This window comes from Varanus komodoensis, unplaced genomic scaffold, assembly GCF_004798865.1.
Source record: "Varanus komodoensis strain SLA01 unplaced genomic scaffold, ASM479886v1 scaffold157, whole genome shotgun sequence".
Lineage (NCBI taxonomy): Eukaryota > Metazoa > Chordata > Lepidosauria > Squamata > Varanidae > Varanus > Varanus komodoensis.
In genome coordinates, this window is record NW_025335459.1 from 178,791 (window position 1) to 202,945 (window position 24,155).

Here is a 24,155-nt window from a genome sequence, read left to right on the forward strand (position 1 = left end):
CTACTGTATATTCATCAGGGATATGATTTAGGTCATACCTGAGTGACCTAGTGCTTTCCCCTACTTTCTTCAATTTAAGCCTAAATTTTGCAACAAGAAGCTCATGATCTGAGCCACAGTCAGCTCCTGGTCTAGTTTTTACTGACTGTTTAGAGCTTCTCCATCTTTGGCTGCAGAGCACATAGTCAATCTGATTTCTGTGTTGATCGTCTGGTGATGTCCATGTGTAGAGTTGTCTCTTGGGTTGTTGAAAAAGAGTGTTTGCTATGACCATCGTATTCTCTTGACAAAATTCTTCCGGCCTGTGCCCTGCTTCATTTTGTATTCCAAGGCCAAACTTGCCTGTTATTCTGGTTATCTTTTGGCTTCCTACTTTAGCATTCCAATCCCCCATGATAAGAAGGACATCATTTTTTGGTGTTAATTCTAGAAGGTGTTGTAGGCCTTCATAGAACCGGTCAACTTCAGCCTCTTCAGCACCAGTGGTTGGGGTATAGACTTGGACTATTGTGATGTTGAATGGTTTGTCTTGGATTCGAACTGAGATCATGCTATCATTTTGGAGATTGTATCCCAGTACTGCTTTTCCTACTCTTTTATTGACTATGAAGGCAACTCCATTTCTTCGGAGGGATTCTTGCCCGCAGTAGTATACCTGATGATCATCTGAATTAAATTTACCTGTTTCTGTCCATTTTTGTTCACTGATTCCTAAGATGTCGATGTTCAGTCTTGTCATCTCATTTGACCACATCCAGCTTGCCTTGATTCATGGATCTTACATTCCGGGTTCCTATGGAGTATAGATCTTTGCAGCATCAAACTCTCCTTTCACCACCAGATACATCTGCAACTGAGTGTCCTTTCGGCTTTGACCCAGTTGCTTCATTCTTTGTGGTGCTACTAGTACTAGCCCTCCGCTCTTCCCCAGTAGCATATTGGACACCTTCCCACCTGAGGGGCTCATCTTCTGGCATCATATCTTTTTGCCTTTTGGTACTGCCCATGGGGTTTTCATGGCAAAGATACTGGACTGGGTTGCCATTTCCTTTTCCAGTGGATCACGTTTTGTCAGAACTCTCTGCTATGACCTGTCCATCTTGGGTGGCCCTGCATGGCATAGCTCATAGTTTCATTGAGCTATGCAAGCCCCTTTGCCATGACAAGGCAGTGATTCATGAAAGGGTATTAAATGCTAGGGAGTCAGAAACCTGTGCTGATCAGACTGTAGCAATTCAGACTTACATTTCTGTGTCTGCTTCAAGATATTATTATTTCCACCAATCTGTGTTGCACTGACATCTATTCCTAATGAAAGTCACAACGGGTCCAACTCCGGCATGCTTCAGACAGTTAAACATGACAGAAAAGCTGTGTTTTTGTTCTGGAGAGTAATAGTTGAGAAAGCATAATTTTTCACATGGGGGGGCATTATAAAGTTTTTCTTCCATGTGGACTTTCTCATGGCTTGTAAGGTCTGCATATTGAGAGAGAAATTTCCCACCATCCAAGCAGATTTAGGATTTTTTCTCCATTGTGAATGATTTGGCATTTCACAAAATGCTTTACAGCCATTTCTCCTCACATTCTAAGCCACCTGTAGGGTTTTTCTGCAGTGTGGACTTTCTGAAAGTTCACCAGGTAGGGAAGCCGAGAACATTTCTCACATGCCAAGCAGGTCTAGGGTTTTGATCCTATGTGGATTACCTGATGTTTCACAAGATACATTTTGTAACTAAAACATTCTCCCTAAACATGCACAGAATTGCACTCTAAATAAATGAATGAATAAAAGTGTGCCAGGCACTGACTGAGCCCCCTTGTTTTAGTGGTAGCCACCTAGTTTGCATGTAATCCTGCTTGATATCCTCTTCCAAAAGCAGCCTCCAATTGGCCTGATTGGGAGCTTATTTTGTGCAGTGTGAACCCAGGCATATCAGCTAATCATGGGTTAAACAATTCAGTTAACCTAAGAACTAATCATAAGTTTAGGTATACAACCATGGGTTGTATAACCCATGATTAACCTACAGAGTTCACACATCACAAAATGTTGTAAATTTCAAATGTGTCTTTAGGGAAAAGAAAAATACTCTCTGGGATTTTTCATGATGCAACTGTGTGTGTGGGAGAGGGAGTCCAGTTAATGCTCCTTGGTACTTTTTACAGGGATGTTACAAGCATGTCCTTAATTTCTGAAATGTTGGAAGCCTTGATTTACAAATTGAGAGCAATGCACTAACAATGCTATTTCACTCGTTTATGTTTTGCTTCTGGATTTCACTGTTCCGAGAAAGTGCCATGGGCTGAAACAAAGCTTGAAACGGAAATATTGCGTTTTCTTGCAGATCTCAAGAAAATAAGATCAAGAGTGGTATGGATTTATAATGGGGGCGGATAACATGTGGCCTGCTGGATGTTTTGGCCTGCAACTCTCATCATGCCCCTTCACTGGCTATGCTGGATAGGTTGACTCAAAGTAAGAAGCTGGAACATCTGGAGGGGTCACAAAGGTCCACCCTGATTTATAACAATAACTTGAAGTATTGTTTCGAAAGGATAGTTTGTAGGACCAGATCTACTTCCTTGCTTTCTAATGATCACTTGGCATAACAACTTTCTACAGATATGATGGTTTATTAATTTATTTTATTGTTTTAAAATTATTATTTTATAAACCACAACAATATAATCCCTAATAAAGCTAACCGATAAAACAATACAAATAGTATATTATAAATAGTAGAAATAGTACATGGCAGTAAAGAATGGAATATTAAAAACAGCAGACAAAAGTACCTCTCGTCAGAGGCTTGACAGAGTCTTTGGCTCCAGTAGTCCAAGAGTAACTTCTCTTGAGAGGCTCTTCCGTTGCAGGGTGCCCCAGCTTTGCCCTGGACTTCGGCTCACAAAAGTGGGCTACAAAAATGGAGCACAGACTGCAGACAAGCTCACAGTAGTGGGGGAAAGCTTGAAATATGCCATCCCTGAGCTGTGTGGGGCTTTACTGGCCAAAGAGAGCACCTGAAATGGACCTGAGAAATGAGCTGGAGGCCAGCTGGGAAATGCACACGCATTTCTGGTCTATCCTGCCGACCTGTGTGCAAGTCTGGCTGCAACGTTCTAAAGGCACCATCTGTCAGAACAGGCATCAGGTTGAACCCAGAGGTCACAACGGCTGGCTGGGGAATACTGGGAGCTGAAGGACCTTTTAGTGTCTTCTCATTCATGCATTGTTGTGAAGGCCCTGCAACTTGTGCTAAGTTTGCACACGTGTGCCTGCAGTGGGGGAGCGATCGGTCTGGTGGCCGGACCAAATCTGTCCCCGAGAAAGCTCTGCAGTGAGATGGGGGAGCCTCCCAGGGCTTCCCCCACCAGTGTCCACCATCTTTCCCACTCTGCTGAAGGAGGGCACAGGTGGAGTATGAGCAGCCAGTACGTGTACCGGCATTTTGGGTCCTTCTCTCCCCTCTACTTTGGTGCAGTAAGCATCCCGGCCAAACTGCGGCCATCTGCCTCCCGACAGATGTGTACAGGAGGTACACAAGCAGGGTGTACCTGCACACTGGGCAGAGAACTGCTTAAACCGCAGAAGGCGTTGGCTATTGGGCTGCAAACGCAGATGCAATAAAGAGCAGTGAATAATCATCATGGAGGGAGGCTGGAAAAGTCAGTACTGAAGGACGGAAGTGCAGGCTGCCCCTTCGGCTGGTGGCTGAGGCCCGTTTTAGGCCTTAGTCTCAAGAGCAGAGTCTGAGATAGGATGTGCCCCACACCCAAATGAAGGGATAAAGTTTTTCCTCATAGAACAAGGCGGAGGAGAAAGCAAAGAGCAGTTCTTCTGTGTCAGCATCAAAAAACGCCACCCGGCCCCCAAGGTAGTTCAGGGTCACACGGATCCGCTTCAGGTCTCTCTCTGGGGAAAGGCGAAGGCGGCCAGGACAATCCAGAGCCCAGTACTGCCTGTCCCATTTCCCCACGGCCCAGATTCCTTCTACAGGGCCCAAGGGAAATCTGCCTTTCCTGGGCACGGAGCCTTGCGCCACCCCAATGGACCATTTCTCCTGATTTTCTACAAGGATCTCCCAGAAGTGCCTGCCAGAGACGAAGCCCTTAGTCCCCAGGACGCACTGCCAGTGATCAAACTGCGAAAGCTTTTCAGGCAGGACTTGAGGACCATCTGCAACCCACACGCTCTTCTTATCGTTGGACAGAATGAGCTTGGCATGAGCCGTGTTTTGATCCAGGATCACGCTCTCTGTAGAGAAGAGAAATATTTTTTTAAAAATGCGCTGAAGCATACTTGTGCTGGGAGAGAATATCAGGCGGTTAGAGCAGATTCGATTGTGAACAGATGGTGCAGGACAGAGCACCGCCTTCTTATCAGCCAAGTTTGTTTGCAACGTTTGCATTTTATAGGGATGTCCCAATGAAGGGGCCTCTGGAATCTCTGAAATATGCTGGGTTTAAATAAACCAGGTTACCTTGGCACCTTGGAAAACTCTTCTTGCTTTTGTGCACAGCAGTTCTACTCTCCTAGCCCTAATTATTCTCACCCATACGAAACCCTCATGGGCCAGCTTAGAAGACCCATCCCTCCCTGCAGTTCAACCTTTGCTTGCCTCCCAAATTTACCTTTCTGCAGATGATATCCAGATCTCACAGTGTCTGGAGAAGGAAGGAAAAATAATAAAGATTAAGGTTCACAGCACTGGGTTAGCACAGACATCTCGGCTTCTGCCATTTGGAGCTGTCAAGGCTTGCATTTTTATGGTGGTGGGGAGAATTCATGCTCACGCAGACGCTGTTGGACTGCAAAACAGCACCAATAGTGAGGGGTGATGGAATTTGCAGTCCAGCAACATCTGGAGGGCTACAGGTTGCCCCCCACTCACCCCCCGGAACTGCACTATCCTTTTAGTTCATTTCCTTTACCTTTAAATGCATTAGTGGCACCTTCCAGAAAGTAATTTATATCACAGAGGTTCGAGATCCGCCACTTAGTTGCAGAAGGAAAAGCCTCGGGGTGTTCCTGCTTCTCCATATGACACCTGGAGATGAAAAAACTCTCAGCAGTAGATTTCAGAGGCTGATATGCTGCATCCCCTGGATCATGCCAAGCTGTTTACCCCAGTGGGCTCTGCTTCCGATGCAAGAAGCAGGCGACTGGAGTCTGAATCGTACAGGGAAACTTTTTTTAAAAAAAGCATTCACTGGGTTGAAACACTCAAGGGTTGAGTATGGTTGTGGGTGCATAGTTCCTGATCTGTGGGGAGTTCTTGAACTGTGGGTTGTCATGCTGGCTGAAGCTTTGGCTTCCTAACCACAAAACCCCATGAGGAGAATCCATGGTTTGTTGTCTGGGTTGTGAACTGTGGGTTGTTCCCCATGCTTTGTTATTTATTTAATTAGTTATTTATTTGATTTTCATCCTGCTCCATTGGCCATAAGGCTCCCTGGGCGGGATAAAAATTTAAGAAATGTACAATAAAAATACAATTAAAAATAACAATTCATAGAAACAATAAAAGCTGACAACCTGACAACCAGGATCATGGTATTGTAAAACTTGACAGAACCATAATTTATTCAAGAACAGCACAAAGGGTACAGCAGCAGATTATAAGCAGAAGTAAGATATTACAACCATTAAAATCCTTTTAACAATTAAAATAAAAACGTCCTTCCCTGGCGCTGGGAAGAATACAAAGAGGGTGGCAGGCAAACCTCTCTGGGCAGCTGATTCCAGGCTGAGCGGCTACCTCTGCTGGGTTCAGACTGAGCAACCAACAGCCAATCCACACTCAATCTGGGAGTGAGGAGTTCTCACGTTGTCTGAACCAGTCTAGGATTCCAGGTTTCCTCCCATTTCACCACTCATCCATTTCTACCAAAATCCCTACAGCAGCAGTCAATTAAAAGGAACGCCATTTTTACCAAGAAGTGGAAGAACCGAGAGCTACTCACCTTTTTAAGGTGCCTTTAATATCCTACAGTGGGAGGAAAGAGAAAAGAGAATGCCCTGAGTGCCCAGGCCAAGCCAGATGAGGGAGAACCCCCATGACCCTTAATGGGGATGCAGAAACCGCGGGAGACCATGTGCCCCTCCTCAGCAGCTGTTGGATTAGGAGTCCCACAATCCTTCACCACTGGTTTTGCAGCCCAACACCAGGGGGGCCTCAGGTTCTCCACCGCTGTTTGCAGTCCCTGGTGCAAGGTACCACCAGGTGGAGGGCAGAGAACGAAGCTGTCCAAAAAGGAGACCCAAAGAAGCGCTCCGCTGGATCAGAGCAAGGGCCTGTCTCGCCCGACATTCTGTGCACAGAGGCCAACCAGCTCCTGCAGAAAACCCCCAAGCATGATGGTCCCTTAGCAAGTGGTGCAAGTAGCATATCGCCACCCAGCTGTTGGTCCTATCCCCTTTTAAACCCCCACAAATTGGTGGCCAGCAATGTAACTTGCGGAATTGAATTCTGTAGTTCAAGTGCTTCTTCAACTTTTTTTTTTTTGAACAAGTTTTATTCTAAATAAACCTAACACAAAAAACCCCTAAAAACAACCTCAATCATCAAAACATCGGACCTATTGGGCCAGCCCCCCACAATTCTTCTTTTTATGTTAAACTATAAACATATTTAAATCTATGTGTAGTCCCGTTTCTCTAGCCAATACTTCTTCAAGATGAAGAAGTCCATCCTTTGACCTGTCCTGAGCCTCCCACTAATCCACTACATGGGATGATCCCACGGAGTTCTAGTATTATGAGAGAGGGACCAAAATCTCTACATATCAAGCATCATTTTGTACACCTCTTACCACATTTGCACCATTAAGTTCACCGAGACTGGGAGGAGGCTGGCCAAGCCTTGACATTATGTTCAGTGGGCTGCTAGCTCTGGTGTCTTGGCCAGATTTAGCACCAGGTAATGGTAAGCATCTGAAGGATCCACTGCTGGTGCCTGCACTGAACCTTCCTTTCAACAAAATCCAGTCCACAAGATAAAGATACTCCAAGGCCTTTGGTCCCAGGACATGGTCTAATGGCACATGATGCAGGCACCTTGCTGAAGCTAAGCTGGTTTGGGTCTGGTCAGTGCTTGAAGGGGGAACTGCCGGGGAATGCCACGTAGTTCCCTGATGAAAAAAGCTGGGATGTAAATATAAAAATAAATATCAATCTTGTTGTGGCTAGATGGAGTCACTGGGGCAGTGGGTGTGGGCTTGGGTGGACTCCGAGGGATGGTGGAGGACAGGAGAGCCTGGAGGACTGTTGCCCATGGGGTCACGATGGGTTGGGCACGACTTTGCAACTGAACAAAAAAAGCTACCCATTCCCAACAGCTACTTGCCAGGGCCAAATAACTCCTTCAGGGCTGAGTGACAGAGGGAGGGGGCCTGCCAGAGGGCACTCCGCCCAATGCTCCCCAAACTTGAAGCTGGTCTTGGGAGATGAGGCACAACACTGTTTAGTCTGCTCTAATTGAGCTGGGGGTGATGTGTGATTTCCCACTCCTAGTAGAAAAACAAGTGAAGGGGGTGGTCTTTTTGTTGTCCCTGTACTCCCACTGTCCATGTCCCCAGAGAGGCGGATTCTGAGTGAGTGAGCTCACTGCTTCTCAAATTAAGAAAGAACATCTTTGCTTTAAAACATGCACAGTGGCAGCCTCGACTTGCCACCTGCGCAGCACTTCTTCCTGCTAGTGGGCCAGAAGGTGCTCCTACCATGCACTGCACTCTCCTGGGGGCTCAGATCTGGCCTCCAAGGTGACACCATGATGGCACCCCAGGCCAACCCTCCGATCCACCCCCTAAAGGTTCCAGGTGGCAGCAGTCGGCATAAAAGGAAACAGATGAAGAGGTACATAAAAACTCTGAGCGGCCACACACCTGGCCTCTTTCCACCAGACTTACCTGCAGAAGCTTGCTTGGCACCTGCTGACACTTTTCCTCCAGCTCCTTCATGGGGGTATCCAGAGAAGAAAGCTCCTCGGAGAGTCTGGCTACATGGCTTTCCTTATTCCTTACAATCTCTTTCTCCATCTCTTGAATCTGGGCCAGCAGAAAGTATTCTTCTGTCTCCAGGAATTGATGCAATTCCCGGAAATGAGCTGCTGTCTTTTGCTTCTCTGCTTTTACTTGATTCTAGAAGCAGCAGATGGACAGTGGGGGAGAAAAGCAGGTTCAATTCAGGAGCAGAATCAGTCACTGAAGTGCTAGGAGCTCATGTTGTGAGAACTGCAAGGGATGTACATTCAGTTTAAGGGACAGACTATGCAAGACTGGGCCATTCCTGCCGTCACGAATCACGGGAATGGGGTTTTTAAACAAAGTGAACAGCAAGTGAGGAGGGCCTGCTTCAGACCAGGCTCGTTCATCGCCTTGGGAGAGAAGCGCCGATTGCTGCAAAGAGGGGTGAATTTGTGGCCACGAGGAAGCTGTGCCAAGGCGGCTGGGGCAGGGTGCTGTGCTCAGGCAGCATGCCAATCCATGCCAGCTTCCATGCCAATGATTTGGTGTGTTGCACAATCCTTGTCTATGACCGGTTCCCGGTGGATTGGGCAATTCCAAATGAATGCTTTCTGAAAGGACAGGGACAGCTCATGGATCCTTTGGCACTTGATACTCATTGTCACTACATGACACTTACAAGCAGGTCTTGACTCTTCTTTTCTGTATTTGAGATGGACAGTGATAATGCTGCTTTTTTATCTTTCAGAAGTTTCAGGCAGCCAGAAATTTGATCCTAAGGGAAGCACATAAAATAAAACTTAATTACTTTAAAGGAACTTAAAGTGTAGAGACAGCACAATTTTTCCATATTCTTCCAAATGTGTGTGATTGGATGTGGCTGATTCTTGCCATCTGACAGGGGCACTTTGGAGGGGGAAGGAAGGAAGTTGAAATGCTGTCAGAATACCTTATATCCTCGGATCCTGATCTCCTCCCATTCCTACCCTCTGAAATGCCCCCTTACTCCCTCTCCAAGGACAATTTCCCAACTTTGGAAAGGCAGCCAGCACAGCACGTGGGTAGATGGGTGGGAATCAGTGTGTGGATCCCCAGTCTCCAGTCTCAAAAAATGGTTGCTGACGCTGTTGAAGAGCTCAAAAGCAGCAGGAAGCCACAAAATGGCTCTGAGTCATGAACTGCGCAGCAAGGAAAGGAGCGGGAATTCCTTCACCTCTCTCCTGACAACTTCTGTCCAACCTCCCTTCTGGATTTTCCACAATGGAAAAAATTGTGCAGCTGGTCCCGCTCTCTTCCTCTTTAATGTTTTGCTGTGTTAAGCAAAAACACTAGAGAACTGCTGGGAAAACATGGGCAGATTACAAATGGTTGATGACACCATCTGGATCACCCCATGAAATGTGAATTTATTTATTTATTTATTTATTAAAACATTTCTATGCCGCCCCATTCGCTGAAGCCTCGGGGCGGCTCACAACATAAAATATAATACATAAAACAAATTAACAATATAAAATAAGTCGCCCTGGCCAGATAAAATAAGCAAATAATATTAACAATTAAAATGACGTTTAAATAAAAAAGTCTTCGCCTGGTGTCGAAAAACAAATAACGACGGCGCCAGGTGGACCTCTCTGGGGAGCGCATTCCATAACTTAGGCGCCACCGCTGAGAAAGCCCTCCTCCGAGTACCTACCCTCCTAATTTCTTTCACGGAGGGTTCCCGGAGAAGGGCCTCTCCCGCAGAATGAAAGGATCGTGGTCATCCCACGACAAAGCCTTGTTTGGAAGAGCCCTTAGTGTTGGGTGCCCCCTTTGCTGTCTTACTCCCCAACTTAAACTGCATTTTCTACTTTTTCTCCTCAGTCGCTCAGTCTAGAGCACACCAGCCTTAGCAGGGGGCAGGGAAAGAAATGATTTGAGAAACACATCAGTAGAGTGGAAGGGGCCAAAAAGGCCATTGGGTTCAACCCCCTGCTCAATGCATGTCAGGATCTGGGCATCTCCAGGGCTCCCCCTGCTGGCCAAGGGGAAGGGAAGGGAAAGAGTGTGATACCTCAGGCAAAAGCAGTCACTATGCATTGAAGTAAGTAACTTATTCACGAAGTTGCTGAACATCCTGAAACCAATACACTTTGTGTACAGATAAAGTTCTATTTTATTTAAAGTTAATTCAGAGTCCTAGGCTGTTTGAATATTGGTGTCTCACTCCCAGGACCACATAGCCCAACAAAAAAGCCTTCTAGGTTAGGCACAAAACTGTGGGAGAAGATAGTTAATAGGATGGGAATTAAATTCCTGATGGCAGAGAAAGAGAGGAAGATTCAAGAAAGTTAAAGACATGCCACATCTCAGCGCAATATAGGAGAGTACACGACTCAAGACCTGTTCCTGGAGCTTGCTCCTGTTCCAAGGCATCCCTGCCCTTGTGCTTTCTTCTCGGCTCCTGAGCTCTGGCTTGTTTTTACTAGGCCTTTGCTAAGGCTGGTTTGCTTCCTTGCTTGCTCCTGCTTTTGACTTGGGCTTGCTCTGGATAATGACTTGGATTTGACCAGTGACTGGACTTTGGCTATGTACTTTATCAACTGTGTTATCTGGATCCTGGTCCCTCTGTCTATTTTCCTGCCGCCCACACTCCAGACCTTGCAGTGCAGGACACAATCGAAAGATCTACGTTTTCTCTCAGGAGGTATTTATTATGCACGTGTGATTCATGGTGGTTTGAGGGTGCTTTACAGGATGTTATCCTCCTCTTCTTCTTTATTTTTTTTATTAGAACATTTCTATGCCGCCCCTTGCTGAAGCCTCGGGGCGGCTTACAGCACAATAAAATACAATAAAATACAAAAATAACAATATAAAATTAAAATTAACAATATAAAATAAGCATTTTTGCAGCTTTTTTGTGATATTCTTTGGAAAGAGTGGAACTAACTACAGTGAGACGCTTGTGTATTTCTGTTGTTCTACTATACTATGGTGCCATTTTTGGCTGTGTAATTGAAAGGGAGAGAAAGAAAAAACTTGGAGGAGAAAGAACGCAGATAAACGAGACACACTTAATGCTGCCAAGTATTCAGAAACGGAAGCCTTGGAAAAGTGGTAGGTAAAAAGACGCTTGAAGACAAGCCCCTGCTGAAGTTATCCTCTGATGATCCCAGGCCATTAAAAACACTCCTTTGTGAAAGGCAAGATTCAGGACAGGACAGGCATACATGGACTGTGGTCTCCATGGGTGTCCCGCCACCAAGGAATCCCTTCATACTTACTTTCCCTTCCTTGTACTCTTCCATCCCCAGAGATCTGCATGCTGTCCCTGAGCTGCCTCAGGACTGAAAAAGTTAGATTGGATTCAAAACAACCCAGAATGATTCGGTTCAGACAAAACAGCAGCCCAGACTCGACCTCTGAGTGTGGGTTACTGTGTTGTCTGAACCAAGTGTATTGTTCAAATTGCTGAAGTGGTTCTCAGCCTTGAAAACCCATAGATGTGGGGCGAATGATTAAAAAAAACCATGGGTAACCCTCCATGTGTCAATCCATATTCATCCTTTGAGTGTGGGTTATCATGTGTTGTCTGAACCCAGCAATATTCCTATGTATATGAGTGGAACCTCCCAAAAACTTAGGCATTTATTAATTTAAAAATTGTATTGTTACATATTCAAACTTCAGTCACCTCCAAAGTATTCTCCATTTGATGCAACACACCTATCAAGACATTTTTCCACTGCTAAAACAAGTTTTGAACTTGTCAATTTGGATGCCTTTTAGTGCTTCTGCCCCCCTCTCCTTTTTCTTTTTGGTTTCGCCTCTTCCCCATCAGCAAAACATTTCCCTTTGAGGACTTTTTTCATCCAGGGAAACAAAAAAATCTGCACAGGGCAAGATCGGGTGAATGGGGGGTGGGGGTGGGGGACAAGGGCCATGTTGTTTTTGTTCACTGAAAAATTAAACGATTCTACTACCCTGACACCAGATTTTGTGGTACTTACTTTGTATCCCTGAGATACCTTCTCCAAGGTTACTACCGTGTGTGTTCTGTGCTCTCGGCTGCACCTACAAACCGAACACACCAATTCTTCATCTTCTTTGCAAAATAACTGGAGCTTTTTCTTGTGTTCTGCACACACATCCTCCTTCCTTGGATTCAGTAGCCGTTTAATTGCTTCTATTAAATTTCTCAGCTGCCAGTTTGACCGGAAAGGTTCTTTCCGAATTTGAATGCTGCAAAGGGGACACTCCAAGTCCTTTATTTCTTCACATATTTCAGAGTAGAAGGAGATGCACTTTCGACAGAAGTTGTGACCACAGTCCAAGGTCACGGGTTCTCTCAAATATTCCCAGCAAATGGGGCACTGGGCTTCCTGTTCTACCTCTGTGCAGGTGGAGGCTGAAGCCATGGCAGTCCGAGTCTCTGCAGCTTCTCTTCCTGTTGGATGAAGCAGTTATTTATTTATTATATTTATATCCTTTTTCCTTCTCAAGGAGCTTAGATACAAAGCTCTATATGCCCCTCTCCCCACACCTGCTTGCTGGGAAGTAGGAATTGTTGGGGTTGGTTTGGAAATAACGAACCCTCCAAATATCCCAGCAATTGCCCCCAAGATTCCAGTTTCTGCAACCTGACTAGCAGCAGGAAAGGAACCACCTCAGAAGCAAGAGAAAAACACTTTTCCCTGCAAGGGAACATGGATTGTGTCCTGATGGTCTTGGGCACTGCCCCAGGAGAAGTCAAGGGCTCCTGCATGTAACTGCAGTAGGTGGAAGATAAATCAGTATAATAATGAGGCACCAAGATGGGAATGCCCCTGCTTGGATGCACACCTTAATGTGGTGAGGGGCTTTGAGCATGTCAGAGGCCGAGAGCCATGCTGCCTGGAGGCCAGGCTTGCTCACTAGGGCTGCTCTCCTAGAAGGGTCACCCAAGGTGGGATGGTCAAAGCTGAGGCACCAGACTGAGATGCATCCACCTCTTCAGGAGGAATGGTCACATCAGCAGAAGAGAGAGGGTCTCTCCTACAGGATGACGGCAGTAGTTGAACCCTCCGTGAAAGATATTAGGAGGGTGAGTACCCGGAGGAGGGCCTTCTCTGCAGTGGCGCCCCACCTATGGAATGCGTTTCCCAGAGAGGTCTGCCTGGCGCCGTTGTTATTTGTTTTTCGGCGCCAGGCCAAGACCTTTTTATTTAAAAGTTATTTTAATTGTTAATTATTGATTGTATTTATTGGGTTTTTATGCTTGTGCAGAGATGTTTCTGGATTTTTAAGGTTATTTATATGATTGTTTGTTTATTTTGTAAGCCGCCCCAAGGCTTTTTGCAAAGGGGGCGGCATAGAAATGTTCTAAATAAATAAATAAGGTGTCACTATCAGAGGATCTTTCACTGACAACGGCAGTGATGTTCAAAGCTGCTTCTGGTTCATACTGTTCAGAAGACAGCTGTGGTAACCCACCTCTGAATCTTGTTCCCCTGAAAATGTCATGATGAATCAATATAAATGGAAACAAGAGACAGTGCCAGAAAGGGAGTAAATGGGGTAAATGGTTAGGAAATTCCTGTTTAATAAGGAATTAAGTTGGAGCAGAGCCAACTTGCAGAGCCTCTTGAAAAGATATTGGAACAGTTAAGGATTGCAAATTTTATAAAGAGGTGTCTATAGTAGCTTATCATAAGCTATGTTTTGCATGGGCACAGGAAATTACAAGCTAAGGACTATTTATTTATACAAGCTTTTGTACGCTCCATAGCCGATTTGGCTCTCAGCATGGTTTATAAAAGTAAGATTAGACTAAAATACAGTAAATTATAAAATAGCAAAACCATCAAATGCTTTTAAATAGCAATACACTTCAACAGTCCAAAACCAGAGCCAATCAACAAGAGCAAAAAATAAAGAAAATAATAAACAAAATAAATATAAACACAGATGAAGGCAACTAAAGAAATAAGGCTGCTTGCTTGCCCCCTCCTCTTTGTTTCTCCAGGTGGTACCAAAGGGAACTGCGTCATTCCCCCCACCCCCACTGCCAATGCAATTCTGGGTCATGTTTGGCTCCGGGCAGCTGTTTTGCATTTTAAACCATTTGTTTGTGCAGGCAACTGTCAAAAATCTCTCTGTCCCTTTAAAGTGGTTTTTGCAAAGGAAGTGTGTTTTTTGTTGTTGCTTTTGACTGGGGTTATGCAGCCAGGTGCCCTAGTCCAAGGACCACCATTTCTCTGTTAAACACCTTGTAAAGAGGGCAGAGTTTTGACAGCTAGCTGTCCACAGTGTGAAAACTCCCTAGAAAAAGTGGATGGCAGGCATTTATGCATTCTCCTGACCAGCTAGCCTAGAAAAAACATGCAAAATGTGCCATACTCTGAGGACTGACAGGGTGAAAATGAAATGGAAGATCCCATGCTGCCTCAGGCATGCTGATAGTGGTAGGCCTTTATTTCTGCCTAAGCAAAGACAAGACAGTGCTTTAAATTACTAACCATTCCTCTATATATAGCATGATCAGAAATGAGAAGAAATGGCAGCCAGGAAGACTGTCAATCAGACAATACTTGAATAAAACCTTTTTATTTTAATGTTTAATTGATTTTAATTGGGGTTTTAGTATATCATGGCCGGATGCTGTTCTATTTATTTATTGTAAGCCATCCTGAGAAGTTCTGTAGGGAACAGGATAGAAAAGGTTTTAATAAATAAATAAATAAATAAATAAATAAATATAAGTAAATACTTGAACTTTATTAGGATCAATCAAAAGGCACACCAAATCATGAACGAACTTTCCGGTTTTCCAGTGCTGTTCATCATACTGCACGCATGCACGCCAAGCAAAGCAGCAGACAGGGGTGGAGGAAGCCATTTTGATGCTGAAGCCGCACAAATCTGCATTTCATCACACTCCCAAGATGGAGTTGTTGTTTTTTTTAATGCAGCAAAGCTTGCAAAGTGGTGGAAGGAAAAGCTGTAAACCTGGCAGTGTCCAACCGCCTAACAAGCAGGCTGAGAGTGTCCATCACAAAAAGTAGAAATGAGGTGAAAGTCACCCCCTTGCAGTGTTTGCCTCTTTCCAACCACAGTGTTCATCCTGCCCAGCTCTAGAAAATTTTCTCTCCTGTGCAAAGTTTGGGGTGGTCTTTTCTATCCGTTTTTTATTGTTCGTGGTTTATATTTTCATGCTGCCCAAAGAACCCGGTTGACAGGGTAGTTTAAAAGTCAGTAAATCCATCCACGGGTCAACAAAATGAACACTCAACAGTGAACAGCAACCCATGAGGACTGGTGCAAGCAAGAGGCCCTCTGCTTCATGCACAACGTCCGATTCGTGCAAAACACCCTGGCAGCCATGTTGGCCTTGAAAACAAAAAGCCCACTTAGTGGAATAATTTTGCTTCTTGCTGTTAGGCATTCTCAAGTCGTCTCCTGCGAGGGCCCTCCAAAATGCCCGGTTCTTGACTGCACTGCTCAGCTCTGATCTACGCTGCATCTCAAATCTGCTCTTCCTCCTCTTCGGCCTTCGATTTTCCCTACCGTTATTGCCTTCTCTCTCATTAGGCTAACTCGACAGACCAGACCCGCGCGTGCACACACGCAAGTCAAAAAATAAAAATCGCAAAGGCGAAGAGAGGAGCAAATCTGCGACTTGGCCTAACGCCTTTGAAATGATTCTGGCATTAGGAGTCAATCGGTAAGGTTTTCTGGCTCCTCACTTCAGGAAAGAGCAAAGTCCTTCGGTCTGACCCAGAAAAAACAATTCCAGAGAGCGCTGCTAATCGCAGATATCTTTTCCCCTCCTCCCTCACTGCTTTCCCAATTCTCATGAATATCCTTTTTTTTTATTGTTGCTACTATTAGCGATTATTGTTACATGCATGCCCTTAAAGGGTCTCCCCATTTTGAATTACCTGTTTCCTTGACAGCTCGGGTAAAGTAACCAGGATTGATCCCAGACAACAGCCGTCGGAGCGGGCGCGACTCTTCCCGGTTGACGGTCCGTAGAAGCCGAGCTCAGGCAAGGACGAGAAAGCGGCCGCTGCTCGCTCAGATACTAGAAAACGGAACCGAAAGTGGAAACCTTGCGGCTTCTCCCTCAACATCCGGCGGAGAATGGCTCGTTTGCAAGTCATCCCTACCTTGCGGAGTAATTTCGATTGTTTCAGGACGCTATGGCATGTGGGTTTGGACTGGGAAAAGTCCGACAAGCTGGCGAGCGTGTACTGGAAGTTAGAGGACTTTTTTTCTGGCTAAAGACTCACTATCTGCCCTGTCAATTTTGCTGGAGTGACCAGACTCCCACTGAAAAAACTAGGTCCGGCATATGGAGAGCTGAGCATCAGTCCGGGCAGACGGACGACAGCCTCTTATGGACTGAGTCACTTATTTATTTGTGCAAATATTCTGTTGTAGCATTTGAGATGTCCCATCTTGAATTTCAGAGCAGATCCACTATCTAAAATTAAATACAGAGAAATTTGCGTTAACTGCTCAGGACTGCGGGGAGGCGGAGTTACAAGCTGAGCCACTGCTCGTCCATGCAGAAGTGATCTGCGCTTCGTCCCGGCTTAAGTGTTGGCAAGAAGACTGCAGGCAAAACAAGCAGTTGTAGGCAGCCGGAGGTTAAGCCGGCGTTTTACCGCTAGTAGTAACACAACTACATTGTATTTTAATGCAATGATAATCTCAGCTGCAGAAACTGGGAAAACCAAGTTAATAACATTGAATAGCTTGGTCTTAGTGATATCCTCAAACCCAGCCACACAGCCTTTACTAGCGGATGTATCCACTTGTGAAACCCTGCACCCTCTTATCCAAGATCTGTCTTTTCCTTCCTCCCTGATTTCCCCTAGTGTTTTCATAGGACTGCTGTGGAAATACAGGAACAGGATCTTGGAGTGGCGATGGACAGCTCAATGAAAATAACCCAGTGCATAGTCGCTGTGAGAAAGGCAAACTCCATGTTAGGCACAAGAAGGGAAGAGAAGGGAAAGGAAGGGAAGCTGACAAGATGGTATTCCCCTTATGCAAATCATTGGTGCAACTCCACCTGGAATATTGTGTTCAGTTCTGGTCGCCTTACCTGAAAAGGACATCATGGGCTTGGAAAAAGTAGAGAGAAAGACAATAGAATGATCGGGGGTTACAGCAGCCCCCCATGAGGAGCAGCTGTAACAAGTGGGACCATTCAGCTTAGGAAAAGCAAGGAAGGGGAGACATGATAGAGCAGGGGTCCTCATACATTTTAAACAGGGGGCCAGTTCACTGTCCCTCAGACTGTTGGGGGGCTTGACTATAGTTTGAAAAAAATATGAACGAATTCCTATGCACACTGTTCATATCTTATTTATTGTGCAAAAAACAAGAAAAACAATACAATATTTAAGATGAAGAACAATTTTAATCAACACAAACTTATTAGTATTTCAATGGGAAGTATGGGCCTGCTTTTGGCTAATGAGATGGTGACACCCCAGAAATGTGTCCACAGCAACACAATGAGTATAAAACTGATACAATTAAGACCATTTCTGCAGAGAACAATCATAAGCTCATCATGAGCACAGAGCTCATTTACATATGTGGTAGTGTGATCCACAGGGGATCACTTTTTGGAAAGCAATGGACAGGCAGTGATGAAGCAATCTGTCACCCCCACACCATCTGTTTTTTTTTTTTTTTTTGCACATTTTTATTAAGATTTTAAACTAAAAACTAAAAAAAAATCAGTAATCAAATACATCGGACGTACTGGGTCAGCCCCCTATAACATATCTTTTAAACATTCTATAATCATATTCAAATCGATTTATAAAAATTTAAAGACATCTTTAAATCTAAGCCAAGTCCCGTTTCTCCAGCCACTCATAAAAAAGGTCCCAAGTTTGATAGAAGTCAGTATCTTCTTTCTCCTTCAATAATAGAGTCAATCTGTTCATTTCTGCACAGTCCAGAATCTTTTTTAAAATCAGTTCCTCAGTGGGTAGTTACTCACTCTTTCAGTATTGAGCAAGTGCAATCCTCGCTGCTGTGATTAAATGTAGTATCAAATACATTTCTTGTTTCTTTTAAATAGCCTTTTGCTGCCACCCAGTGGCTATCGGAATTATTGCAAGCTACTTTCATTTTCTCTTTCTCTTTTTTTTTCTCTCTCTCTTTTTCCCTCCTTTTTCTTTTTTATATTGGCATTTCTTTGGTGAACAACTTCCATCATGAGGAAAACTCAGCCCTCTTCAGCACCTTTCTCAGTGGGTCAGAGTCCAATTCATCAGCCTAAGACAGAAGATGTTGCAAAAAGCTTAATGGCGATACCGGCGGCTTTAACAACTTTGCAAGCTTCTCAAGAGGTGATGTCAATACGGCTGAAAAGCTTATCAAATGAGCAAAAAGAGCAACTTGACAAATTGGATAACTCTATTAGAGAGGTGACAACTCAATTATCTGATGTCCGACTTAAAGCAGAACAGAATACACAAAAAATACAAGTATGTGAAAAATTGGAGACAGTAGATAAAGAAATAGATTTAATTAAGCAAACAAATAAGTCAGCATGGGACTCAATGGCTACATTAGAGATGGAGAAGGCATCTTATTATCTAAGATTTCAGTATATACCTGAAGAGAAAAATGAGGACCTCTGAGAGATCATAACTGTCATGTGGCAGAGCTTTTAGAAATCGAGAACGAAGTCATGGGTATTGTTTTAGGGTCAACTCCTCTTATACCAGAAAAAATAAACTTCCGAGAGAAGTCCATGTCAAATTTGCTCTAAGGTCTATAAGAGATAATGTTTTGAAGGCTGCACAGGAGAAGCCGTTAAAGAGAGATGATCATCAGGAGGTGATAGTCCTGAAACAAATTCCATGGAGGATTAGAGAGGGAAGAAGGAAATATCAATTCCTTACTACAAAATTGATCAAGAAAGAGATTATCTTTAAGTGGCTAACACCAGAAGGAGTATTTTTACATGGAACTCTGTAAGATATAAATTGGATTCAATTCTTAAAGTACAAGAGTTCTATGAAAAATTTAGAGTTATGCTAGAAGAGGAGAATCCTGTCGTCTCTAAAGAAGGAGAAAGAGGTGCCAAAGCAATGGAAATAACAGTGTACCACTCTGAAGAGGGAGAAATATTGAAGGCTGATTCACAAGAATTACAGACTCTGGACTCAAAGGTGGGAAAAAAAGGTAGAACTGTAAAGGCAAAGAATAAGTAAATAATTTTATTAAATATGGCTCTTAAAAAGGAAGGGAAAATTGAATTGCTCTCTTTAAATGTTAATGGACTAAATGGACCATCTAAGAGAAGAAGGATTTTTGCTCAACTTCAAAAATGGAAATTAGATACAATTTGTCTACAAGAAACACATATTAAGAAACAATATGTTAAACTTCTGAAATGTTCATATCTGGGAAAATTGTTCGTATCTTCTACATCGCAAAAGAAAAGAGGTTTAGCACTGTATGTTAAAGAAAAATTGGACCCTAAATATATTCTTGCTGATAAGGATGGTAGGATCTTGATGGTAGAAATTACAATTAAACTTAAAAAGGTGCTCTTAGTGGCAATATATGCACCAAATGACCATCAGGAAACTTTTTATCAAAAACTACATATGTTACTTTTAGAAGTGGACTATCAGTCTATGTGTGTAATGGGCAATTTTAATGCAATTGTGAATAAGGGAATCAATTACAAGAGTGAAAGTAAGGGAAAAACAGGTAGGAGGATGCTTCCAAAGTCTTGTTCCAACTTGATTGAAGAATTCAGATTGATAGATGCCTAGAGGCATAAAAACCCGTCTTCGGCCAACTATTCTTTTTACTCAAACAGATGTAGGTCATGGTCTAGAAATGATATTGTTTGGATAACTCCAGACTTAATGCCAGATCTGATAGAAGCTGAAATGGAGACAAATGTCTGGGTGGATCATAATCCTGTATTTATATCATTGAAAGGAGCTGCAAGGACGCCCAGATGGAGTCTAGATAAAGCATTACTAAAAGATACAAAATTTATAGAAGAGATAAGCAAAGAGATGCAAATATTCTTTCAAATAAACAAAGCAGAAGAAACTTCTTTACAGAATGTCTGGGATACAGCTAAAGCCTGTGTCAGGGGACTGATAATAACCTACTCAGCAAAAATAAATAAAAAGAAAAAGCAAGAGCGAGCAACATTAGTAGAAGAATTGAGGAAACGGGAACAAGAACTGCAGGCAGATCCAACAAAAAGAAATCTTAAGGTCCAAATGAATATTTTAAAGCACAAAATCTCTTGGATACAAATGAACTTACTAAGCAAATGAAATTAGCTAAACAGATTTTTTTTGAAAATGCTAATAAACCGGGGAGATGGCTAGCATATAAAGTCAAAAAAGAAAGAGAGAAGAGATTGATTTCAAAACTGAAAGATGGAGGAGGATGACTACAGGTACAAAATACACAAATTAAGAAAATAGCTGAAGATTTTTTTTGCAAGGTTATACCAGAAGGAGGAGATTTCAATCAAGAAGGTAAAAGAATACATTTGAAAGGGAGATTTACCAAAATTACCAGAAAAGAATAAAAAAATATTGAATCAAGAAGTAACAACTATGGAAATAACAGAGGCAATCATGCGACAAAAGAACGATAAAACCCCTGGTCCAGATGGGCTACCAGCTGAATTTTACAAATCTTTTGAGGGAATTTTTGCTACCTTTTTCAAAATCATATGTAATGAAGCATTGTTAACTGCTAAAATACCAGATACCTGAACAGAGGCAAATATCACATTAATACCAAAAGAAGATATGGACTTAACACAGATTCAAAATTACAGACCCATATCATTATTAAATGTGGACTAAAAATTTTTTGCCTGGCAGAAAGGTTGAAGAAGTTTTTAATAGACTTTATTCATGCAGACCAAACTGGTTTTCCGCCTAAAAGACAAATGAAGAACAATCTGAGGACTATTTTGGATATCCTAGAATACTACGAGACACACACAGAAAAATCAATGGCTCTACTGTTTTTAGATGCCCAGAAAGCCTTTGATAATGTTAATTGGCAATTCATAATGCAACAGATGGACCAAATGGAGTTTGGGGGAAAATTTATGAATGTGAAATCAAGCATCTATCAAAGACAATCGTCCAGGATTTTAATTAATGGAGAACGTACAAGGGCTATAGAGATACAAAAGGGTACAAGGAAGGGATGCCCGCTGTCACCCCTATTTAGAGGTTTTGAATAGAAATATTAGGGATGACGAGGACATTAAAGGTAGTAAAATTAGGGATGAAAGGTATAAATTGCAAGCATTCGCAGATGATTTGGTCTTTATAATAGAGGAACATTTTGTAACAATCCCTAAACTTTTCCAATGGATTGAAGAATATGGTGAGGTTACGGGGATGAAAATAAATAAGGAAAAAATGAAACTTTTAGTTAAAAATCTTGTGCAAGATCAGAAAAAAAGACTCCAAGAACAAGTGGAGTTGCAGATTGTTAAAAAGGTTAAATACTTGGGAATCTATCTTACAGCTAAATGCACAACTTTGAAAGAAGACAATTACAATAAATTATTGAAATATATTAAAGGTGATCTGGAAAGATGGGCAAATTTACAACTGTCTTTGATGGGAAGAGTTGCACTGGTTAATATGAACATACTACCAAAACTTTTGTTTTTGTTCCAAATGATTCCCGTAAAAATTGATAAAAAATTTTTGAGAATTTAAATTTTCAAATTTTGAGATTTATTCAGAGAAAAAAGAAAGCAAGGATTAAACTGAAAATGCTTCAAGAAACAAAAAAGAATGGGGGTTTTGGTTTACCGGATTGGATGTTGTACTATCAAGCATCTATTTTAACGTGGATAAAAGAATGGATAACTTTGTGAAAAAAGAGAATTTTGTATCTTGAAGGACATGATTTGCAAATGGGTTGGCATGCTTATATGTGGTATGAGAAGGTTAGGTCTCATGGGATTTTTTAAAATCACTTTATTAGAAGATCATTAATGTCAGTGTGGGAAAAGTTAAAGTCAAAAATGTATAATAAGTTACCAAGATGACTTTCACCTATGGAAGCTTTTGTGTATCCAAATGTATTGAATTTTGAAGGGATCATAAGATATGATGATATTTTGGATAAGGATGGAGGCCTGTACCTAGATCAAGAAATACAAGAACAGGGACTCAATATCTCCTGGTGGTATAAGGTGCAGATGCAATCAAGATATGCTAAAGATTGTAAAATATGGGGGGTTTATAAAGACCTAACAGCCTTTGATCAAGTGATGTTAAAAACAGATGAGAAAATGATTAAAAGAATTTATGAGTTCTTACTTGACAGGAAAATGGAAGGGGAACAGGTTAAGGAAACTATGATAACATGGGCACACAATTTTGGATATAATATTGAATTAGAAAAGTGGCAAAAGCTATGGGAGAGAAATATCAAGGTAACTTTAGCAACTTTGTATAAAGAAAATGTATATAAAATGTTTTACAGGTAGTATTTGTTGCCAAATCGATTAGCTAAGATGTTTTCATATATGTCAAACAGATGTTGGAAATGTAAACATGATGTGGGTACTTTTTACCATATGTGGTGGACTTGTGAATATGTGAAAAAGTATTGGATTAAAATACATAAATGGCTTGAGGAAATGCTACAAAAACCCTTAGCTTTTAAACCTGAAATTTTCTTGTTAGGTATTGTACTGGAAAATATTCACACCATCTGTTTTAACTGCCATCTCCAATAGCAACCAAATGACCCTAATAAATCTGCACTCACATCAGTGCACACCCTTAGAAATACATGATGTGTGGCATCCTACATCAAAATTTGCATTACAATGTATTTATCATGCCTCATTCAGCAACAAATCTTGGTTTGTGTCTAATTGGGCATCACAGCTCTTGCTAATACAGATTTTTCCCAGGTTGCTAACTAGTGGAGATGTAATTCCAGTGTTGCTTCTTTAAATCATACTTGCAGGGAATATCCAGTAGTTGCCTCTTGTGGGGAATTGGTTATAACATGGATACTTTTTGTATTGGAACACTGTCTAATATTAATGTCTGCCTACCTGAGCACCAAAGGAAAATGGCTGACACCTATCCCTCCTTCTGGTTTGGCCCCCAGCCAGAGGGTGCCAGGTAGTCTTGTCAACCGCCCCTCGGGCCTGACGGTGCTGCTACTCAATGCCAGGTCACTCAATAATAAATATTCCCTCATCCATGACTTGATTGTGGATGAGGGGGCCGACCTGCCTTGTATAACGGAGACCTGGGTGGGGGGGGGGATGTTGCCCTCTCTCAACTGTGCCCACCTGGCTATCTGGTTCAGCACTGTTCATGCCCGGAGGGGAGGGGAGGAGGGTTGCTTTGGTTTACCGAGCCTCCATCTCTCTCACGGAACTTCTGGTCCCTTCGAGACCAGGGCTGGAGTGCCTCTACTTGGTGTTGGGTGACCGAGACAGATTGGGGATTCTGTTGGTGTACCGTGCACCCTTCCTCCCAACAGTCTCCCTGCCTGAGCTGACGGAGACTGTCTTGGACCTGGTGTTGAGGACCCCCAGGATATTGGTCCTGAGGGACTTCAACCTCCTTTCCAAGTCTGGTCTGACCGGGGCGGCTCAGGACTTCATGGCCTCCATGACGGCCATGGGGCTGTCTCAACATGTCTCCGGCCCGACCCATGAACGTGGACACACTCTGGACCTGGTTTTCTCGACGGGGCAGGAAGAGGGTGGTCTGAGGGTGAGGAATTTATGCTTGACTCCCCTGTCATGGTCAGATCACTTCCTGGTGAGGTTTGTGCTCGAGAGCAGCCTCTCCCTCTGTAAGGTTGCAGACCCGATTGCGTGGGTCCGCCCCCGGAACCGGATGGATCCAGATGGATTCCTGAAGGCCCTGGGGGAGTTTCCGGCTGACAAGGCTGGTGCTCCTGTCAAGGCTCTGGTCGAACTGTGGAACGGGGAGATGACCAGGGCTGTGGACACGATCGCTCCTAAGCGTCCTCTCCCGCCGGGCAGAGCCCGCTCTTCCCCTTGGTATACACCTGAATTGCAGGCGATGAAGCAGGTTGGGAGACGGCTAGAGCATAGGTGGAGGAGATCACGGGATGAATCTGACCGAACACACTTGAGAGCCCACTATTGGGCCTATGCTGTGGCGGTGAGGGCGGCGAAAAAA

At 43.3% G+C, this 24,155-nt stretch overlaps 1 protein-coding gene across 1 annotated transcript; it reads right to left on the bottom strand.

Annotated features, from left to right (window-relative positions):
- Nucleotides 1–2,617: 2,617 nt before the first annotated feature.
- Nucleotides 2,618–16,053, bottom strand: LOC123021094 (tripartite motif-containing protein 10-like). Its single transcript, XM_044425503.1, has 8 exons — nucleotides 15,873–16,053; nucleotides 11,964–12,400; nucleotides 8,648–8,743; nucleotides 7,912–8,142; nucleotides 5,968–5,990; nucleotides 4,936–5,051; nucleotides 4,636–4,668; nucleotides 2,618–4,258 (listed from the first exon to the last, which is right to left on the bottom strand). The coding sequence occupies exons 2-8, from the start codon at nucleotides 12,369–12,371 to the stop codon at nucleotides 3,741–3,743; spliced, it is 1,425 nt and encodes a 474-aa protein (XP_044281438.1). The 5' UTR covers nucleotides 12,372–12,400; nucleotides 15,873–16,053; the 3' UTR covers nucleotides 2,618–3,740.
- Nucleotides 16,054–24,155: the final 8,102 nt, after the last annotated feature.

Bases quoted from the DNA above. Each gene is read 5' to 3' on its own strand.
- LOC123021094 (XM_044425503.1), bottom strand. From the start codon at position 12,371: ATGGCTTCAGCCTCCACCTGCACAGAGGTAGAACAGGAAGCCCAGTGC. The intron at 8,744-11,963 runs GTAAGTACCACA...TGCTTCCCTTAG, and splicing joins AGGTATCTCAGGGATACAAA to GATCAAATTTCTGGCTGCCT. The intron at 8,143-8,647 runs GTAAGTGTCATG...TGCTGCTTCTAG, and splicing joins AGAAGAGTCAAGACCTGCTT to AATCAAGTAAAAGCAGAGAA.